Below are 23,416 nucleotides of genomic sequence, written 5' to 3'. Positions count from 1 at the left end.
TTATTCAATATGATTTGTTCGCATGTGGAGTAACCAGTTCACCCATTTGGGTCATTTATAGATATACACATATGTATCCCTTGTACGGCTTACCTGACTATTGTGTTTGTGTGTGGCACTAGTGTTGCCTTTCTTTTTTCATTGCATCTGTTTTACTGTTGTCTGTATTGTTGTATTTATATACTCTTTTAGATTTTTGTCTTTAATAAAATTGTTCATTTTAGCTCGTGTGTCCATCTTTTATTGGTTTTCTAGTATGCAAATTGCAGTCACATGACAACAATTCAAACCAATCAAGCTTTATATATCAGGCTTCGTCAATCTGATTTCTTGCACCGGGTGCTGGCAAAACTAGATTAGTTCCTGGATAAAACTGCTATCGGTTGATTTTAAGCATAGATGGTTTTATACTTGGTTTATTGGATTATTTGGATTATGTACACTTCTTGTGAGCCTCATAATTTACTTGTGTTTGGATTTGTGTATTTATTTACCGATCTCCATCCAAATATGAAGGAGTCTTGGAAAAAAGGTCTCACTCTGTGCCAATAAAGAAATCTGCTTTTGCAGCTTGCTAAGAGACTTTCGGGGTCTTCTAGAGAGGACATTTTTGTATACATATTTTTTCACGTTTTTTAAGACTTGGCATCCATCTCGAGCTTTTCTATTTTGACATTGTTAAGCCAACAAATTTACATGCCAAGATCAGACTTTAGACGGGATTTATAGAAGAGCAATATCACATTTGGATCAAAGGTTTTTATCCCTCTTTTTATCTTTGCATTAAATTAGAACCTTTTTGATTCTATTGAAAGTAAAGAATATCTAAATCTCATATGCTGGCTCCTGATTAATTTGTTGCTGCATGTTTGAGATGACTACAAATATGAAAATCATTACATGATTAATTTGTGAAAGGGACAAAGTTCTAACCATCCTGCAATGCAATGCTATTAGGTATTCCTTTGTCAAGATTGAATGAGTGTCAGCATGTAAAATATAAAGCGATTTAGAAATGAAATTAATTCTTTTTCTCCACATTTTGTGCCTATCAACTTTCAGTCGCTCTTTCCTAACTTTGCTCATGTTTTCGAATACAGTCATCAATCATCAAGTTTCTTTCCGAGAACTCTTCAAAAATACCCACAAAGTCCAATAAACATAAAATCTTTTTTTTTTTATTGTCTTTCACTGACCTCTTCAAAAAGGTAATCAGTTTTCGGATTCATCAAACATGATGCTTTGCTTCCTTATGAAGTCCATTACAGTGTGGATGAGCAATTAATTTTTCACCCTCATTCTCCACTAGCCTCAAACTGCTGAAATTTCAATTTCACAGATACACATTAAATGCAAATTTCCTTCATAAAAGTTAAAAATACTAGCAAAGGACATAGTGGAGATCATTCAAAACCATTTTAGTTTTATTACTGCACACTGAGGGGCTCAGAAGTGAAAACCTTCATTTAATACCATGGAGGGGATATGAGGGCAAGTTTATTTCTGAGTTTTAAAAGACTCCAAGGGCACGTTTTCATATTGATAACAGTTCACACGGACTAAAGAAATACAAGTTGAATCTTACAAAAAAGACAAATCAATCTCATCAGAAGTAAAGAAATCTTCGTATCATGTCGTCCAGTCCATTTCCGCATGTCCGGTGACTACACAGGTTAAGTCACAGTCAAGACTTTTGCCGTCAATGTCCCATGTCCCATGTTAAGACGTGGAAGCTGCTTTTAAGATTCAGCAGTCCTGTTTTTCCTCTGGAACTCTTCCAGTTCGTTTTTTCTGTTCATGGCTATTTGCAAGTCTTGCTTAATAACCTGGATCTGTTTTTCCAGTTCGGTCAGTTCCTGCACAACCGAATTTCGAGATAAGTTTAGGGATTCAGCCTTACCATTTGTGGTAAGCGATTTTGGAGTCTCTCTCCTCAACTGCGGCAAAGGCAAATCCTGCTGATGTCTGAAACTTAATTCGTTATGTGCTTCTTTGAGAATATACTTTCTCCTGTTACAGCTGCTTTGGTTGGCAGTATTCCATACACGAGGCTGACTGTTTCCGGCGTTGCACCTGGAAGTAATTACATAAAATGTTATTAGATGGTAGCTATTAAAGACAATCTGGCAGAAGATTGGTGCTATATAATCTAAGAGCAGCAGCATTAAGGGACGGAAACCCTGATTTGAGTGATGTATCACTTAGTTTACTGGGTACAGCAGTTGTTGCCCATACCACTAATTAGCAGCTTTCTGTCACTATACAGTGTACACAGAAAGCTGCCAATCAGAGCTGGGGCTTGTTGGGACTAGTAGGCACGAGGCCAGTTGTCCTGTAGGGATATTCTCCTGCTGATAAATCACTGATTGTATTGAAACAGCAAAACACAACCCAGTAAGTGACACATTGATGGAATCAGGAATTATTCCCCTATGTAATGTTGCTCTCATAGCAAAAATCATCCCTTTAAACAGACATAGTTGCAACTCTGTTACTCCGACTATCAAAAAATGCTAGAAAATTGGCTATTAAATCCAGATGGAATTTCTTGAAAACTAGAATCATATATTACTCCGGCAGCAGAGGAAATCATTTCCCAGCCTTGTCTTGTGATGCATGCTACCCTCCAAAAGCGCCTGAATTCTACATGAGGAGTGGCAGTACAGTCTTCCTTCAGTTTGTACCTGCTGACAGGTAACTCACAGAGCATATGATACCTAACACGATTAGACTAGGACTTGATAGCAGCACATGCAGTACAATGGCAGAATTAAAGGATATGGACACATTTGGGGGCTTTTTTTCAACTAATTGCATGTATTTTGGGGATAAAATAATATTTGAATTCATTAACATTTTTGCAGAGTTTGTCTCCTAGAGCCACTGTTTTGCATTATAATAATCTTTATTTTATATAGCGCTAACATATTCCGCAGCGCTTTACAGTTTGCACACATTATCATCACTGTCCCCGATGGGGCTCACAGTCTAGATTCCCTATCAGTATGTCTTTGGAATGTGGGAGGAAACCGGAGAACCCGGAGGAAACCCACGCAAACACGGAGAGAACATACAATGTCTGTTTATGGCTCCCGACCGAGTTATCTAAGAATCTGACGGGGAGCACATTCTGACCAAGTTTCAAACTTTAACCCCTTCCCACCATGGCCAATTTCCGTTTTCTAATTTTCATTTTTTTTCTTTCCCTTCTTCCAAAAACCATATTTTTTTTTCTCCACCTAGATGTATGAGATCTTCATTTTTGCGGAATGAGATTGACATTTATTTTACCACATAACGTGCTAGCAAGAAGGCAAAAAAGTGAGATGAAATTAAGAAAAAAATTGAATATACCTACTCTTGACTTGTGCCATACAGTGAATGTCAGGAACGGATTAAGATGATTTTATTGATCTTCTCTCAGTTGATTCATGATGATCACATTAAATTTAAGTTCTACTTTTGTCCCTGTTCTTTAATCAACTGAGAGCTCCGTAAAAGACAGGTAAAAGAGTTTGAACTCCCTACAGTATGAGTTCACTGAGGGATTCTTAGAATACTCATTCTGCAGCCAGCCATGTAGGTGCAGGGAAACAAACACCCATAAAAGCTAAACGATGCAACATTTTTAATCGATTACAAAACATATATTTAGCATACAATGCATGTATTAAAGTGCACTTAAATATCAGCAGAAAATGCAGGCACAACACCAGGACAGATTTTTTAAAATTCTGCATATATTTGTGCATTAGAATAAATGTATGCAGTGCTGGCGGTACCGTTGGGAGTGCGTATTTTTTTCTGTTCACTTAGTGGCTGTTACTTATTCTATATGTAAATAGGGATACGAAGTATATAGAGTAAATGGTGCATTTAATTGAAAAGTAATCATGCGTTACATATGACTGTTCACATCTAAAGTGTTGTCTGCTTTGTAATTAACCTATATTTTGTGTTACAGATAGCTATTGAAGCCAAATTAGGCAATGGGAAAGCCAGAAAGGAAGATTGCTTCTAACAATATACTATTGTCTCGTTCTATTAAGATGGCGGAGAGGTTAATGCAGGAGAGGAAAAGACATTAGATAAGAGTGAAAATGAACGTTTTCCTTCTGTATACAAAATGATCATGATCCCAGGGTGCAACGAGCAAAAATGAAGCCCATTTATCACAGCCACAAAAATTAATGGTCGTTTAAAAGTTTAGCAGAAATAGAAAAATAAAATTTTAGCTTTCCAAGTTCTGTGGAAATTATGATGTTTTAAAAGTGCCATGTGCCTTCTGTAATGGGATTCGGTTCATCTTAGTTAAAAAAGGTAAAGTATGCATCATCATAAAGAAGACAGGAGAAATGTAACTGACCCTGAAGGAGGCAGTATAACAAATAGTCGGGAAAATAAGTATTTGATACACTGCCTATTTTGCAAGTTTTCCCACCTGCAAAAAATGGAGAGGTCTGTAATTTTCATCGTAGGTTCACTTAAAATGTGTTCACCTACCAACCAGCAAAATCTCTGGCTCTCACCGACCTGTTAGTTTTTCTTTAAGAAGCCCTCCTACTCTGAATTCATTACATGCACTCATTACCTGTATAAAAGACACCTGTCCACACACTCAATCAATCACACTCCAACCTCTCCACCATGACCAAAACCAAAGAGCTGTCTAAGGACACCAGACACAAAACTGTTGACCTGCACAAGGCTGAGATGGGCTACAGGACAATAGGTACGTAGTTTGGTGAGAAGGCAATAACTGTTGGCACAATAATTGTAAAATGGAAGGAACACAAGATGACTGTCAATCTTCCTCGGTCTGGTGCTCCATGCAAGATCTTGCCTCGTGGGGTGAGGATGATTCTGAGAAAGGTCAGGAATCAGCCCAAAACTACACAGCGTGACCTGGTCAATGACCTGAACAGAGCTGGGACCACAGTCTCAAACATTATCGTTGGTAACACACTAGGCTGTCATAAATGAAAATCCTGCAGGGCACGCAAGGTCCCCCTACTCGGGTCAGCACATGTCTAGGCCCGTTTGAAGTTCACCAATGACCATCTGGATGATCCAGAGGAGGCATGGGAGAAGGTCTTGTGGTCAGATGAGGCCACAATAGAACTTTTTGGCATTATCTCCACTTGCCTTGATTGGAGGAAGAAAAAAGGTCAATGCAACCCCAAGAACACCATCCCAGCTGTGAAGCATAATGAGGGCAACATCATACTTTGTTGCTGTTTTTCTGCAAAGGGGACAGGATGACTGCACCATATTGAAGGAAGAATAAATGGGGTCATGTATCTTGAGATTTTGGCCAACTGCCTCCTTCCCTCACTAAAAGCAAAAGCCATTGAAGACGGGTCATGGCTAGATCTCCCAGCATGACAATGACCCAAATCACCCAGTCAGGACAACTAAGGAGTGCCTCAGTAAGAAGCATTTCAAGATCCTGCAGTGGCCTAGCCAGTCTCCAGACCTGAACCCAATAGAAAATCTTTAGAGAGAGCTGAAATTCAACGTTGCCCTGTGACAGCCCTGAAACCTGAAAGATCTGGAGAAGATTTGTATGTAGGAGTGGGCCAAAATCCCTGCTGCAGTGTGTGCAAACTTTGTCAAAAACTACAGGAATCATCCAACCTTTGTAATTGCAAACAAAGATCAAACATTTAGTTCTGTTTTTCTATTGTATCAAATACTTATTTCAATGTGTAACTGCTTTGGAGTGACCTAGTCAAAGCCCAGACCATAATCCAATTAAAAATCAGTGGTCAAACTTGAAGATTGCTGTTCACCAGAGAAAACCATCTAACTTGAAGAAGCTGGAACAGTTTTACCTTGATGAGTGGGCAAAAATCCTGGTGTCAACAAATGGAAAGCTCATAGACACTTATCCAAAGTGGATTGCAGCTGTAATTGCCACTAAAGGAGGCTCTACAACGTACTGACTTTAGGGGGTGAATAGTTATGCACAGTGAAGTTTTCAGTTATTTTGTCCTGTTTGCTGCTTGCATCACTAAAAAAAAAGAAAACCAAATGTTCACAGTTGCAGGCATGTTCTTTACATGAACTGATGCAAACCCTAAACAAAAACAGTATTTCCTCCTCGTGGCATTTTTCCTGTCTTGCTTCCTCACAACCTGGATTTTCACTTTCTCAAGCCACTGTAAGAGAAAGTAATAGGAGATTGTATTACACGTTTGAAGAATGGATACTAAATAGAAGTAAGTCTGATTTAACCACAGAAAATATTTATGACTATTATCCACGGGTTTAAAATATATGGCCCTGGCTCGGAGCAGAGGTTTACCTAATGGATAATATCTGTTTTAAGAAAAATTGTTCATTTCATATCAAGTCAGTTTACAACCTTAATGTTTCCAGAAGAAATAAAGCCTTATGTTAGGTGTCGAGTTCCCACCGCTGCACAGGGGGAATCTCGAACCACCTGCACTGCATTCTTCTCCAGCCACAGTGTAGCCTGCTCAGCAGAGACGTTGGTCCGAGCATCTGGCTCAGGCAGATACTGTGCGCTTGGTTACTGCTGATCTTCCAGGTTCAGCCATTGCAGCCAGCACTGATCAGCAGCGAGCAGACACTCCTGGCACTAAGTCCTGCTTTTCCTCTACTGAGCATGCCCAAGTGACGACCTCTCATTGAAGGTCGGGGGTCACATGCTCAGGTTCTGTAGCAGCTCTTATTGGACCACTAGGAAGGTCCTGGAAAGCTTCCTCCATAAAAGGTTTGAATGGCTGCACAGCCATGCACTAGTATAAATCAGTAATTGTGTGTGTGTGGCTGTATGCCTGTTCTGGTGAAAGCTCCGATTCATTCCAATCCCTAGAGTGGATGAATGTTTGAGAATGTTGGAGCTGTCTAGCGTCAGATAGTGCCATCCAGCACCAGGCACAATCTATACTGCATCTAACCAGCAGTGACCACCAGTGCGGTGTTGTACGCACTCTGTGTGGCTATCTCCAGTTTCTCCTGACAATCCGTCAGTGTAGGGTGGGAACTCCGACTTGATCCCAGCATCTGACTCAAGGCATCATCAGGCACGGGCTCAAAAGCCACCGAGGGTCAGACGGGATCAATCACCAGCATAGTGGGGGTGAATTGCAGGGATCCCACTAGTATCCATTTGCTGCACCCTGTGACTGCTAACAGGGCACAGCGTTACCTTTATTCCCTGCGTCTCTGTGAAGCAACAGAGTTCGCTCCTATACAGACCGGGTGACAGAACCAGAATCTATTCTGGCACAGTACCGCCATAAAGTGCCGCTATTAACTAGCAGCAGGTTCCACTCATGCACGGTGGACCCCGGGCTGCGAATTCACCTTTAACATCATTACTTTTACTCAGTGCGTTCTGCCAGCCAAAATATACTAGCGCCAAGGTCTTGCTAGTAATGACGGACGAGCAGCGACTGCAGTGGTACATCCAGCAGCTGGAGGGCAGGTTGGCGGCTCTCGAGCGTACAACCTCAGCTGTGAATGTTACCACATTAGCTGTTCAGGCTGCTAGCGTGGCTGCATTGAGTTTGTCTACTGCCACTCCTGCTCCGACATTATCCCGTCTCCCATTGCCGGAAAAGTTTGCTGGCGACAGTAAGCTGTGTCGGGGACTCGTGAGCCAGTGTGCCATACATTTTGAGCTCCTGGCTGCATGTTTTCCCATGGAATGGGCTAGAGTGGGATTTATTATATCCCTTCTGTTGGGCCGGGCATTGGAGTGGGCAACGCTGCTGTGGGAGCGTGATGACCATGTGGTGCAGAGTGCTCCAAGATTCCTTGACACTCTGAAACAGTTCTTTTTGGGACCTCGTGTCACACATGATTCGGCGCTCCACCAACTGCTGGCATTGATACAGGGTTCAATATGAAAAATAGAAAAAAGTAGGCGCGGACTTACCCTGTTGCGGTAAATATCACTTTATTTGGACACTCCAACGGGTCTCAACTTCAACGGGAGGACCCGTTGAAGTGCCGTGGAGCACGAAACGGCCGTTGTCCGTAGCTGACTCTATCCCTCCCTGCTTTTCGTTTGTTATTATGTCCAAATAAAGTGATATTCACCGCAACAGGGTAAGTGCGCGCCTACTTTTTTCTATTTTTCATATTGGACTCTACACGTATTTTCTGGCAGCAGCACCCCTGTGTTTAAGGTGTGGGAGACATACACAGCCGATACCACTTTCATTGGTGTCAGACCGATGGTGTTACATGGTCGTTGGGTTTGACATATGGGCAGTGGGGATGTGTGTTTCTCTTTTTCTTTGACCATTGATACAGGGTTCTTCCATGGTCAGTCATTTTGCTATCCACTTCCAGACATTGACAGCTGAGCTGGACTGGTCAGATAAAGTCCTTATCCCTGTGTTCTGGAGGGGACTAGCTGACCATGTGAAGGACACTTTGGCCACTAGGGAGATTCCTGCCACACTGGAGGAGCTAATAGCAATATCTACCCGCATCGACCTTCCTTTTAATGAGCGAAGGGTGGAGCGACCCCAGTGTAGGCAGATGTTTTGCCTGGCTCCTTCCTTCACCAAACCTCTGGAATCTCCAGTCCAGGCATCCGAGCCATCTGAGGCCATAAAGGTGTCACGGGAGGGGTCTGTGTCCCGGACCGCTCGTGCACCCAAGGTCTGCCCTGTATGCCAGCAGTCTGGACATTATGCTAGGAAATGTCCCCAGCGGTCTGGAAAACATCAGCGTCTAGTGGTAGTAGTAGGAGGTACACTAGACACGGCGATGTTTTCCTTCAAACTGTCCTTCAAGGGGACAATTATTATAGGCCCATCCACTCATACGGTAGAGCTTTGTGTGGATTCTGGGGCAGAGGGCAACTTCATGTATTCTGCCTTCGCCCAACGACACGCAATACCTCTAGTGATGCTCGCCAAACCAGTGACCGTAAGAGTGGTGAATGGGTCGTCACTGCCCTCACAGACAAAACATCACAAGGGCATCCCATTTACTCTTTCTATGTTGCCACCTCATCAGGAGATTATTTCTTTACTGGTCATTCCCGAGGGGATAGACGAGATCCTGCTTGGGATACCCTGGTTACCTTACCACTCCCCACATATAGAGTGGTCCACAGGGAGAATTTTGGGATGGAGTGAATCTTGTGAGGGTAGATGTCTGAAAGAGTGCGTTCAGGTTGCTACTACTGAAGTACCCACATATCTTTCCTCTCTCCCCAAGCACTATTGGCCCTATGCGGATATATTCTCCAAGAGGGTGGCGGAGACCCTTCCGCCTTACCACCCCAATGACTGTCCTAATGACCTCTTGCCTGGTGCATAGCCTCCCCGGGGTCGAATCTATCCCCTATCTCTCCTGGAGACGGAGGCAATGTCCCAATATATCCAGGAGAATTTGGCAAGAGGATTCACTAGGAAGTCAGTTTCACCTGCAGGGGCTGGGTTCTTCTTCGTGTAGAAGAAGAACGGAGAACTACATCCATGCATTGATCACAGGGGTCTTAACGCCATCACCGTTAAGAACAAATACCCTCTGCCTCTGATATCAGAGCTATTCAATAAGTTGCGGGGAGCAAGGGTATTTACTAAATTTGAACTGCGGGGTGCTTGCAACCTGATTCGCATCCGTGAGGGGGACGAAAGGAAGACGGCATTTAACACCAGGGACGGGCACTATGAATACCTCTGTAATGCTCCTGCCTCTTTCCAAGACTTTGTGAATGATATCTTCCGAGACATGCTCTCCATCTCGGTCGTAGTCTATCTGGATGATATTCTCATCTACTCTCCAGATATAGACTCCCACCAGAGAGATGTTTGCAAAGTCTTCAACTTTGAGTTTCACACTCTTCCAGACCCCTTGCCAAAATGGGCATTTCCAGCTCCGCCTCTTTACTACTCTGACACTGCCGTTGTAAGTCTGTGACCACTCAGGGAGAGCTTGCGCTAAAAGCTGAACAAGACAATCCCCCAGTCGTGGTTGATGACTTGATGGAAATGTCAAGGCAAAGCAGGAGCCATCCGTTCATGAAAAGGATGAGACTTCTCTCTTCAAGTGCATAGTAGAGGTACCCAAGGACGTGCAAGAAGCCTGTGCCAGTGAGGCAGTGCATGAAGATTTTAGGAAGGCGGTGGAAGCATGTAGTGTGAACTGGGCACTAGAGTGTAAGCAGTTATTTATACTGTCGACTAGGAAAGTCTTGATGAAGCGGGTGGCTATCCTGTGTGACATGCACCTACATTGTTTTCGCACGAAATGGAGGATCCTGTTGAGGAATGAGGAAGCTGCTCGATGTCTGGAGCATGCAAAGCAAGCTCAAAGACAGTTGGAACTGATGGAGGACATCATTCAATTACCCAGAAATCTGGTGAGAAAAGTTATTGGGAGACTTGGGAGAGTAATGCAGGAAATCATAGATAAGTACGGTGTGGCGAGAGTGAGGATTCTGAATGATGACGAAACCCAGGTAGCTGGTGAAGATGGGATGGTTCTATTCTTTGTTGTAGGATCAATAGAGAGCCTTGAGAATATCTGAAGGCTCCTGGAATATTGCTTTGCGCGCCTAGGAGAGGTAGAGCAGCTGAGACTTTAGAGACTGCAAATTAATAAACAGCTGCAAGAAAGGCAAAGAAGATGGTGGCCACTTTCCACACCAGATATGGAGAGATGAAGGGGTTCTTTAAAGGGTGTAAGTACTCAACCGGAAGATAAATAGGACGGCCACTCTCTGGGTAATAAAGACAATTGGAGAAATTGTCAACAGAGAGACAACCGAAGGTGGCCTGAAAGAAGAGGGCAAGGGAGAGTTAGAAGTAGTGACTCCTCTGTGAGCTCATTGCTGAGTGACCTAGGTAGAAGACCCAGTAGCAGACGTGGTGACAAAGTGTCAGACCAGACAGAGGGTATGGGTGCCAGGGAAACACCACAGCATACTGACCGCTGGGGATGGGGGTGGTCTGACAAAGAGACAACTCTGTCAGAGGATGTGATGGAGTTGAGTGACGGATGGTTCCCAAACAGTTGAGTGACAGGGCCTTATTATGACAGATGGTAGGACTTTCAGAGGCGACCAAGAAGGGAATCTGGTCAGCTAATAGAACGTGCCAAGCCCCATGGCTTTAGGCAGAGAAGTAGGTATGTGGTATGGAGAGTGGCCATATGGTTAATGGGCAGTATGTATCACAGAGGTGGGTGGCCCTGTGATGGAAGCATGGGCTTATTTTGCTCAGCAGATCCAGTAGGTCTAGTAACCTACAAACCCCACACGAAGGGTGTATCTAAACACCCAAGATGGAGCCTGTGTGTTTGTGTACGGTCAGTGCTGGCAAAACTGAGCCAGAAAGAGGAGGTCTGTGGTATTCCTCCGGAGAGGACGCTTCTGAGGATAAGAGGTATCCGGGAACCTGTGTGGTTGTCATGGACAGTTAACGGACCCTAATCTGTGTAAGGCACACAGAGGCTCAGTGACAACCGTGGGTACTGTAGAGCCAAATGGTGGCTGGACGGTGAACAGGGTGCTGCTTCAAGTACCTGAGATTCAGTTTATGCTGTGGATTAATAAACCAAATGAACTTTTGTTTTAACCCTGAGTGTACCAGTGAATGCCTCAACGACTGTTCAAGTGAGTACTCCCCGTCCACAGATAGTGGAGAAATACTACCTGCCTCATTACTTACCTCTCCCACAGCCTGTTGTCCGATTCTCTGTATCTCTTCTTTTTGCCTTCCCCCATCACTCATATCCTTTTCATCCTTCTACACTCTATGTTGAGGCTTCCGGTGCCGACTAGACCTCTGATGTCACTGCATGCCATGCCATCACAGTATACGTTGTGACATCATGTCATTAAGGCGTGTGATGCCCTCTGCTTAGCCTGTGCCTATAGGGAAGTAGGTTGTGATGTTATGACATTCGCTGCGGTGATATGGCATGCAAGTGATGCCACACGTCTGGTCAGCACCAGAAGCCCCAGCATAGATTTAAGCTGGCCAAAGAGGAAACACGTGATAGGGTTAAATGAAAAGAAGCAACTTGGAGGACCAGATAGTGAGCTGCAACATAGTTGGGCAGTAAGATGAGTATTATTTTTTTATGCATTCTATGTTCATTATGCTCTGGGGTCTAGGAAGACCAACATTCAATATGAATTGATTCAAATTTCCCTGTGAAATTCTTATGATTTGCCGAATTTGAGTCTTGGCATATTCAATCATCTCTAACTCTATACAATAGTAGCCGCTAGTTTCCCAAATATCTCAAATTGGTGGTGGCACTGGAGAGAGGAATTTTAACTTGTCTACTCTAAGGATGCCCAAGTACCTCACTTTGTAAACGCAAAAAATACACATGCTATGTCTGTGAAAACTCCAAGCAGCAAGTGCCCCTGATTGGATTCTGAGCAAAGAAACACTGCCGGCGTTTATATTAGCGCAGTATGAATGCCCATATAAATCTATCCTAAGTTCGCAATTTATTTGCTGTTGTGCCTGTTGTATGCAGTATTGTGAAGAATATAATTAGCATATCAAGCTTGTCTGTCAGCAAACATCTCTGCACATTTCCAGGGAGCTGGTCTCACTTGGGCGACTACAATCCATAGTGTACAAACACTTATATTCTCCTTCTCTCATTTAATCTTTACTAATAGCATACTTGGAAGCTGTATTCCACATTATCACTTCGCAATAAAACATACTGAGAGCTCTTCAATATATTCTAATTAAAAATACAGTAATATTTAATGCAATATCACACACACACAATTTCAGCACATTATTTATATGCTAGAGTGATTGAAATGCATGAACATCAATTAACTAGTCTAAATGTTTGTCAAAACTCCATTTAAATTTTGACTAATGCTGCATTTTCTCCTCTGACATCAATTAAATTAAGTATCTTGCTTATTCCTTGGAGTATGAGAAGCACAGGTAGAACTGTTCATCATGTCTCATAACAGCATGATATATTGAAGCAGCTCAGTGCATCCCAATAAATCATCTGCTCGCTCTGCTTTGTACAGCCGTGTAGCTTTTATTAAACTACAATGGCACCATACACATCATGGCATCACAAACATGTCTGATTCCATTCCAGACCAATAAAAGGGGAACATTGTATGTGGCTGTCTTCAAGTGTGTCCAGGATTCATTCGGAATTGGCTATTAAATTGGTTTCCTTGAAGCATATGAAGTGTTTGCTGATAAAAAGGTCAGCATTTATATGCCATAGCTATACATTGCTATACTACTTGTATCAAGATAGATATAAAGATAGGTGTGTTCATAGACAGATAATATATAGATAAAAGGTAGATAGATAGATAGATAGATAGATAGATAGATAGATAGATACTAGATAGATAGATAATAGATAGATAGATAGATAGATAGATATGAGATAGATCTATAGATAGATATGAGATAGATCTATAGATAGACAGAGAGATAGATAAATAGATAGATATGAGAGAGATAGATAGATGATAGATAGATAGATAGATAGATAGATAGATAGATAGATAGATAGATAGATAGTTGATAGATAGATAGATAATAGATAGATAGATAGATATGAGATAGATCTATAGATAGACAGATAGATAAATAGATAGATATGAGATAGAGAGATAGATAGATAGATAGATATGAGAGAGAGATACAGTTAGGGCCAGAAATATTTGGACAGTGACACAATTTTCGCGAGTTGGGCTCTGCATGCCACCACATTGGATTTGAAATGAAACCTCTACAACAGAATTCAAGTGCAGATTGTAACGTTTAATTTGAAGGGTTGAACAAAAATATCTGATAGAAAATGTAGGAATTGTACACATTTCTTTACAAACGCTCCACATTTTAGGAGGTCAAAAGTAATTGGACAAATAAACATAACCCAAACAAAATATTTTTATTTTCAATATTTTGTTGCAAATCCTTTGGAGGCAATCACTGCCTTAAGTCTGGAACCCATGGACATCACCAAACGCTGGGTTTCCTCCTTCTTAATGCTTTGCCAGGCCTTTACAGCCGCAGCCTTCAGGTCTTGCTTGTTTGTGGGTCTTTCCGTCTTAAGTCTGGATTTGAGCAAGTGAAATGCATGCTCAATTGGATTTAGATCTGGAGATTGACTTGGCCCTTGCAGAATGTTCCACTTTTTGGCACTCATGAACTCCTGGGTAGCTTTGGATGTATTCTTGGGGTCATTGTCCATCTGTACTATGAAGCGCCGTCCAATCAACTTTGCAGCATTTGGCTGAATCTGGGCTGAAAGTATATCCCGGTACACTTCAGAATTCATCCGGCTACTCTTGTCTGCTCTTATGTCATCAATAAACACAAGTGACCCAGTGCCATTGAAAGCCATGCATGCCCATGCCATCACGTTGCCTCCACCATGTTTTACAGAGGATGTGGTGTGCCTTGGATCATGTGCCGTTCCCTTTCTTCTCCAAACTTTTTTCTTCCCATCATTCTGGTACAGGTTGATCTTTGTCTCATCTGTCCATAGAATACTTTTCCAGAACTGAGCTGGCTTCTTGAGGTGTTTTTCTGCAAATTTAACTCTGGCCTGTCTATTTTTGGTATTGATGAATGGTTTGCATCTAGATGTGAACCCTTTGTATTTACTGTCATGGAGTCTTCTCTTTACTGTTGACTTAGAGACAGATACACCTACTTCACTGAGAGTGTTCTGGACTTCAGTTGATGTTGTGAACGGGTTCTTCTTCACCAAATTAAGTATGCGGCGATCATCCACCACTGTTGTCATCCGTGGACGCCCAGGCCTTTTTGAGTTCCCAAGCTCACCAGTCAATTCCTTTTTTCTCAGAATGCACCCAACTGTTGATTTTGCTACTCCAAGCATGTCTGCTATCTCTCTGATGGATTTTTTCTTTTTTTTCAGCCTCAGGATGTTCTGCTTCACCTCAATTGAGAGTTCCTTTGACCGCATGTTGTCTGCTCACAGCAACAGCTTCCAAATGCAAAACCAAACACCTGGAATCCACCCCTGACCTTTTAACTACTTCATTGATTACAGGTTAACGAGGGAGACGCCTTCAGAGTTAATTGCAGCCCTTAGAGTCCATTGTCCAATTACTTTTGGTCCCTTGAAAAAGAGGACGCTATGCATTACAGAGCTATGATTCCTAAACCCTTTCTCCGATTTGGATGTGGAAACTATCATATTGCAGCTGGGAGTGTGCACTTTCAGCCCATATTATATATATAATTGTATTTCTGAACATGTTTTTGTAAACAGCTAAAATAACAAAACTTGTGTCACTGTCCAAATATTTCTGGCCCTAACTGTAGGTAATAGATAGCTTTGAGATAGATCTATAGATAGATAGATAGATCGATCTATGGATAGATAGATAGATAGATAGATAGATAGATAGATAGATAGATAGATAGATAGATAGATATGAGATAGATAGATATGAGATAGCTCTATAGATAGACAGACAGATAGATAGATAGATAGATATGAGATAGATAAATATATAAATATGAGAGAGATAGATGATGGATAAATATGGGATAGATAGATGATAGATAGATCTATAGATATATAATAGATAGATAGATGATAGATAGATAGATAGATAGATAGATAGATAGATAGATAGATAGATAGATAGATAGATAGATAGATAGATATGAGAAAGATAGATATGAGATACATAGGTAATAGAAAGATAGATGATAGATATGTTTTCTTTTTCTAGATAAATAGATATCATATAGATAGATGATAGATAGATAGATAGATAGATAGATAATAGTTAGATTTATACATAGGGCTTGACAATGTGCTTTGAATTGTAGTTGTCTTGCCTGTTGCCAGATTTTCCAAAAATGTAGTTTTATTCACTTTTCTTTTTTTTTTCCTATTTTTTTTTTGTTAGAGAGAGATGGATTTGACTTAAGGTGAAACATTGGAAATATATTAAAAAAATGTAACTTTACTTCTAACTACCATAAATAAATACTTTTTAAATAATTTCCCTCAACATAGTAGTTATCTAATGAAAAAAAAAAAACCTTGCCCATTAGCCCAAGTATAGAGCACTGCCATCATTCTCGCCATATTGTGTAGGCTTTCAGTGAACACCATCTAATTGATCAAGCTGGTCAAGTAGTTTATTTCCTCTCACTTGTAATAAAAAGAATTTCCACTCAAGATGTAAAAATATCCATATATTAGGAAACCAGAAGTCAGGGCGGCAGCCAAAGGAGCAAAAGAAAGAAGAGCTGCTGGCCTTTTGGCAACAAGAAGAGCAGAAATGCCGGTTATTACTTTTGAACTAACATCTCAGATACTGTCAGTAATCTGTCATTTAGTCATCATGTTCAGTCCATGGAAAAAGAATGGCCTGCCATCAGGGTCGGACTGGGGCACCGGGACACCGGACAATCCTCCGGTGGGCCCCGCCCCCAGCCCCTGCCTCCCTCATTTGTGCCTGCTCTGCATCATGCTCATAGCTTGCACCCAGCAGTGCGCACGTTATTGTATAGACGGCACAGCTGGCAGACTGCACGGGTGATGGGAAGTGCAGGAGCAGCTCCTTCACATCACCTGCTGCCGCTGCCATTCCTCTGCCAGGAGAGCTGTGTGCGTGGACCCTCACTTCAGCCAGCACAGTCAGAACAGCTGACTGTGAGGCTCAGAGCAGACAGCACACAACAACTGACGGCCGCAGTCACCTGTTTCCTGTGCTGCGTGTCTGTGCTCCTCTTCTACAAAGCCCTGGGCAGCAGTGTAAACGCTGATTGGCTGCAATTCAGCCAGTCAGCGTTAGTTTTCTTTGTGTGAGCTCACAGCACAGCTCAGGCAAGGAGCTGTGCTGTGATTGGTCAGCTGTCCTACTACCCAGCAGCAGTGGAGCAGATGGAGTCTGATGGCTGCAGTCAGTGTGACTGTAAGTACATAACTCTATGATGCCGGCACCCTGAGTAGATCTCCAGCCACAGAGGCAAGTAGGGGAGGGGGCCCCATGCATCCTATAGGTGACACAGGGGAGGGGGCCCACAGTGATATTCTAATTTTCTTGTGGGTCCCATCCCCTATTGTGTCATCCACCTCTATTTTACTGTGGCTCCCCTTTCCCTATCTGACTAGGCCCATAGGAAATCAGAGGTGACATAGTGGGGGAGGGGCCCACACAATATTGGGTGACACAGTGGGGGAGGGGGCCCACAGGAAAATAGAGGTGACAGTGGGGGAGGGGACACACAGGAAAATAGAGGTGACACAGTGGGGGAGGGGGCCCACAGGAAAATAGAGGTGACAGTGGGGGAGGGGACACACAGGAAAATAGAGGTGACACAGTGGGGGAGGGGGCCCACAGGACAATAGAGGTAGCACAGTGGGGGAGGGGGCCCACAGGAAAATAGAGGTAGCACAGTGGGGGAGGGGGCCCACAGGATATTGGGTGACACAGTGGGGGAGGGGGCTCACAGGAAAATAGAGGTGACACAGTGGGGGAGGGGGCCCACAGGAAAATAGAGGTAGCACAGTGGGGGGGGGGGGCCCACAGGAAAATAAAGGAAGCACAGTGGGGGAGGGGGCCCACAGGATATTGGGTGACACAGTGGGGGAGGGGGCCTACAGGAAAATAGAGGTGACAGTGGGGGAGGGGGCCCACAGGATATTGGGTGACACAGTGGGGGAGGGGGCCTACAGGAAAATAGAGGTGACAGTGGGGGAGGGGACACACAGGAAAATAGAGGTGACACAGTGGGGGAGGGGGCCCACAGGAAAATAGAGGTAGCACAGTGGGGGAGGGGGCCCACAGGAAAATAGAGGTAGCACAGTGGGGGAGGGGGCCCACAGGATATTGGGTGACACAGTGGGGGAGGGGGCTCACAGGAAAATAGAGGTGACACAGTGGGGGAGGGGGCCCACAGGAAAATAGAGGTAGCACAGTGGGGGAGGGGGCCCACAGGAAAATAGAGGTAGCACAGTGGGGGAGGGGGCCCACAGGATATTGGGTGACACAGTGGGGGAGGGGGCTCACAGGAAAATAGAGGTGACACAGTGGGGGAGGGGGCCCACAGGATATTGGGTGACACAGTGGGGGAGGGGGCTCACAGGAAAATAGAGGTGACACAGTGGGGGAGGGGGCCCACAGGAAAATAGAGGTGACACAGTGGGGGAGGGGGCCCACAGGAAAATAGAGGTAGCACAGTGGGGGAGGGGGCCCACAGGAAAATAGAGGTAGCACAGTGGGGGAGGGGGCCCACAGGATATTCGGTGACACAGTTGGGGAGGGGGCTCACAGGAAAATAGAGGTGACACAGTGGGGGAGGGGGCCCACAGGAAAATAGAGGTGACACAGTGGGGGAGGGGGCCCACAGGAAAATAGAGGTGACACAGTGGGGGAGGGGGCCCACAGGAAAATAGAGGTAGCACAGTGGGGGAGGGGGCCCACAGGATATTGGGTGACACAGTGGTGACGGGGGTCCTCAGGTAACACCTTTACGACATCAGCCTTACATGTATGGCGCGTGTTAAATGCCAGTGTCAATCTCTGACAGCAGCATATAACACATGCCAACATGCGTGCGCATCATTCTCTCACCCATTGGCGCCCATGATGTGATCGTGGGTCGCCGATGGGTTGTAATGACAGCCAGGGGTCTTCTTCCTGTGGCCAGGCGTTAAAGGAGACTGTGATTTCTGCTATCTGCAGTGATGCCGTGGTATCACTGCATATTATAGCACATGCGATCGGATGATCGCATCCTCATGTCCTCTAAGGGGGCTATCTGTACCAGTGAAAGGTAAAAACAAAATTTAAAAAATTCCTAAAAGTTCAAATCACCCCTTTTAAGTCAATTGAAAATAAATATATTTAAAAAATAAAAAAACAACACATATTTGGCATTGCTGGGTTCAGAAACGTCCGATCTATCAAAATATAAAAACAATTAACACGATCAGTAAACACCGTAAACAGAAACAACTCAAGAATTCCAAATGTCCTTTTTTCGGGTCGCCACAATTCCACAAAAAAAGCTATAACAAGTGATGAAAAAAATCACATTTATCCCTAAATCATGCTAATGAAAACAATGTCTCGCCCCCAACAGAAACCTTCCCTGTGTGTAATAAAATACGCAGCAGTCGCCGTCTTCTGCCGCTGTGTCGTTGCTTCTGTCTTCTTCATTGCAGTGGAATATGGCCACCGGTAAGTATTTTACTACACACACTGGACCTACATTACTGCTCTCTTGTGTGGTGTAGTATATAGAGGATCTGTCAGCTCTCCTGTGTGGTGTAGTATGTAGAGCATCTGTCGGCTCTCCTGTGTGGTGTAGTATATAGATGATCTGTCAGCTCTCCTGTGTGGTGCAGTATATAGAGGATCTGTCAGCTCTCCCGTGTGATGTAGTATATAGAGGATTTGTCAGCTCTCCTGTGTGGTGTAGTATATAGAGGATCTGTCAGCTCTCCTGTGTGGTGTAGTATACAGAGGATTTGTCAGCTCTCCTGTGTGGTGTAGTATATAGAGGATCTGTCAGCTCTCCCGTGTGGTGTAGTATACAGAGGATCTGTCAGCTCTCCTGTGTGGTGTAGTATATAGAGGATCTGTCAGCTCTCCCGTGTGGTGTAGTATACAGAGGATCTGTCAGCTCTCCTGTGTGGTGTAATATATAGAGGATCTGTCAGCTCTCCCATGTGGTGTAGTATATAGAGGATCTGTCAGCTCTCCTGTGTGGTGTAGTATATAGAGGATCTGTCAGCTCTCCTGTGTGGTGTAGTATATAGAGGATCTGTCAGCTCTCCCGTGTGGTGTAGTATATAGAGGATCTGTCAGCTCTCCCGTGTGGTGTAGTATATAGAGGATCTGTCAGCTCTCCTGTGTGGTGTAGTATATAGAGGATCTGTCAGCTCTCCTGTGTGGTGTAGTATACAGAGGATCTGTCAGCTCTCCTGTGTGGTGTAGTATATAGAGGACCTGTCAGCTCTCCCGTGTGGTGTAGTATATAGAGGATCTGTCAGCTCTCCCATGTGGTGTAGTATACAGAGGATCTGTCAGCTCTCCTGTGTGGTGTAGTATATAGAGGATCTGTCAGCTCTCCTGTGTGGTGTAGTATATAGAGGATCTGTCAGCTCTCCTGTGTGGTGTAGTATATAGAGGATCTGTCAGCTCTCCTGTGTGGTGTAGTATGTAGAGCATCTGTCGGCTCTCCTGTGTGGTGTAGTATATAGATGATCTGTCAGCTCTCCTGTGTGGTGCAGTATATAGAGGATCTGTCAGCTCTCCCGTGTGATGTAGTATATAGAGGATTTGTCAGCTCTCCTGTGTGGTGTAGTATATAGAGGATCTGTCAGCTCTCCTGTGTGGTGTAGTATACAGAGGATTTGTCAGCTCTCCTGTGTGGTGTAGTATATAGAGGATCTGTCAGCTCTCCCGTGTGGTGTAGTATACAGAGGATCTGTCAGCTCTCCTGTGTGGTGTAGTATATAGAGGATCTGTCAGCTCTCCCGTGTGGTGTAGTATACAGAGGATCTGTCAGCTCTCCTGTGTGGTGTAATATATAGAGGATCTGTCAGCTCTCCCATGTGGTGTAGTATATAGAGGATCTGTCAGCTCTCCTGTGTGGTGTAGTATATAGAGGATCTGTCAGCTCTCCTGTGTGGTGTAGTATATAGAGGATCTGTCAGCTCTCCCGTGTGGTGTAGTATATAGAGGATCTGTCAGCTCTCCCGTGTGGTGTAGTATATAGAGGATCTGTCAGCTCTCCTGTGTGGTGTAGTATATAGAGGATCTGTCAGCTCTCCTGTGTGGTGTAGTATACAGAGGATCTGTCAGCTCTCCTGTGTGGTGTAGTATATAGAGGACCTGTCAGCTCTCCCGTGTGGTGTAGTATATAGAGGATCTGTCAGCTCTCCCATGTGGTGTAGTATACAGAGGATCTGTCAGCTCTCCTGTGTGGTGTAGTATATAGAGGATCTGTCAGCTCTCCTGTGTGGTGTAGTATATAGAGGATCTGTCAGCTCTCCTGTGTGGTGTAGTATATAGAGGATCTGTCAGCTCTCCTGTGTGGTGTAGTATATAGAGGATCTGTCAGCTCTCCTGTGTGGTGTAGTATGTAGAGCATCTGTCGGCTCTCCTGTGTGGTGTAGTATATAGATGATCTGTCAGCTCTCCTGTGTGGTGCAGTATATAGAGGATCTGTCAGCTCTCCCGTGTGATGTAGTATATAGAGTATTTGTCAGCTCTCCTGTGTGGTGTAGTATATAGAGGATCTGTCAGCTCTCCTGTGTGGTGTAGTATACAGAGGATTTGTCAGCTCTCCTGTGTGGTGTAGTATATAGAGGATCTGTCAGCTCTCCCGTGTGGTGTAGTATACAGAGGATCTGTCAGCTCTCCTGTGTGGTGTAGTATATAGAGGATCTGTCAGCTCTCCCGTGTGGTGTAGTATACAGAGGATCTGTCAGCTCTCCTGTGTGGTGTAATATATAGAGGATCTGTCAGCTCTCCCATGTGGTGTAGTATATAGAGGATCTGTCAGCTCTCCTGTGTGGTGTAGTATATAGAGGATCTGTCAGCTCTCCTGTGTGGTGTAGTATATAGAGGATCTGTCAGCTCTCCCGTGTGGTGTAGTATATAGAGGATCTGTCAGCTCTCCCGTGTGGTGTAGTATATAGAGGATCTGTCAGCTCTCCTGTGTGGTGTAGTATATAGAGGATCTGTCAGCTCTCCTGTGTGGTGTAGTATACAGAGGATCTGTCAGCTCTCCTGTGTGGTGTAGTATATAGAGGACCTGTCAGCTCTCCCGTGTGGTGTAGTATATAGAGGATCTGTCAGCTCTCCCATGTGGTGTAGTATACAGAGGATCTGTCAGCTCTCCTGTGTGGTGTAGTATATAGAGGATCTGTCAGCTCTCCTGTGTGGTGTAGTATATAGAGGATCTGTCAGCTCTCCTGTGTGGTGTAGTATATAGAGGATCTGTCAGCTCTCCTGTGTGGTGTAGTATATAGAGGATCTGTCGGCTCTCCTGTGTGGTGTAGTATATAGAGGATCTGTCGGCTCTCCTGTGTGGTGTAGTATATAGAGGATCTGTCAGCTCTCCTGTGTGGTGTAGTATATAGAGGATCTGTCAGCTCTCCCGTGTGGTGTAGTATATAGAGGATCTGTCAGCTCTCCCGTGTGGTGTAGTATATAGAGGATCTGTCAGCTCTCCTGTGTGGTGTAGTATATAGAGGATCTGTCAGCTCTCCCGTGTGGTGTAGTATATAGAGGATCTGTCAGCTCTCCTGTGTGGTGTAGTACAGGTCCTTCTCAAAAAATTAGCATATAGTGTTAAATTTCATTATTTACCATAATGTAATGATTACAATTAAACTTTCATATATTATAGATTCATTATCCACCAACTGAAATTTGTCAGGTCTTTTATTGTTTTAATACTGATGATTTTGGCATACAACTCCTGATAACCCAAAAAACCTGTCTCAATAAATTAGCATATTTCACCCATCCAATCAAATAAAAGTGTTTTTTAATAACAAACAAAAAAACCAACAAATAATAATGTTCAGTTATGCACTCAATACTTGGTCGGGAATCCTTTGGCAGAAATGACTGCTTCAATGCGGCGTGGCATGGAGGCAATCAGCCTGTGACACTGCTGAGATGTTATGGAGGCCCAGGATGCTTCAATAGCGGCCTTAAGCTCATCCAGAGTGTTGGGTCTTGCGTCTCTCAACTTTCTCTTCACAATATCCCACAGATTCTCTATGGGGTTCAGGTCAGGAGAGTTGGCAGGCCAATTGAGCACAGTAATACCATGGTCAGTAAACCATTTACCAGTGGTTTTGGCACTGTGAGCAGGTGCCAGGTCGTGCTGAAAAATGAAATCTTCATCTCCATAAAGCATTTCAGCCGATGGAAGCATGAAGTGCTCCAAAATCTCCTGATAGCTAGCTGCATTGACCCTGCCCTTGATGAAACACAGTGGACCAACACCAGCAGCTGACATGGCACCCCACACCATCACTGACTGTGGGTACTTGACACTGGACTTCAGGCATTTTGGCATTTCCTTCTCCCCAGTCTTCCTCCAGACTCTGGCACCTTGATTTCCGAATGACATGCAAAATTTGCTTTCATCAGAAAAAAGTAGTTGGGACCACTTAGCAACAGTCCAGTGCTGCTTCTCTGTAGCCCAGGTCAGGCGCCTCTGCCGCTGTTTATGGTTCAAAAGTGGCTTTACCTGGGGAATGCGGCACCTGTAGCCCATTTCCTGCACACGCCTGTGCACGGTGGCTCTGGATGTTTCCACACCAGACTCAGTCCACTGCTTCCTCAGGTTCCCCAAGGTCTGGAATCGGTCCTTCTCCACAATCTTCCTCAGGGTCCGGTCTCCTCTTCTCGTTGTACAGCGTTTTCTGCCACATTGTTTCCTTCCAA

General features: G+C 44.0%; 1 protein-coding gene across 1 annotated transcript in view; it reads right to left on the bottom strand.

Moving 5' to 3' along the window:
* Positions 1–1,152: 1,152 nt before the first annotated feature.
* Positions 1,153–23,416, bottom strand: part of GRIN3A (glutamate ionotropic receptor NMDA type subunit 3A) — a 930,574-nt gene continuing 908,310 nt past the window's right edge. Inside the window, exon 10 of the mRNA XM_069766589.1 lies at positions 1,153–2,073. Coding sequence (XP_069622690.1) covers positions 1,740–2,073 — 334 coding nt within the window. The 3' untranslated portion in view covers positions 1,153–1,739. The remainder of the gene's footprint in view (positions 2,074–23,416) is intronic.

This window comes from Ranitomeya imitator, chromosome 1 (genome assembly GCF_032444005.1).
Source record: "Ranitomeya imitator isolate aRanImi1 chromosome 1, aRanImi1.pri, whole genome shotgun sequence".
NCBI classification, from domain to species: Eukaryota; Metazoa; Chordata; class Amphibia; order Anura; family Dendrobatidae; genus Ranitomeya; species Ranitomeya imitator.
This window is presented reverse-complemented; position numbering and strand designations above follow the sequence as displayed.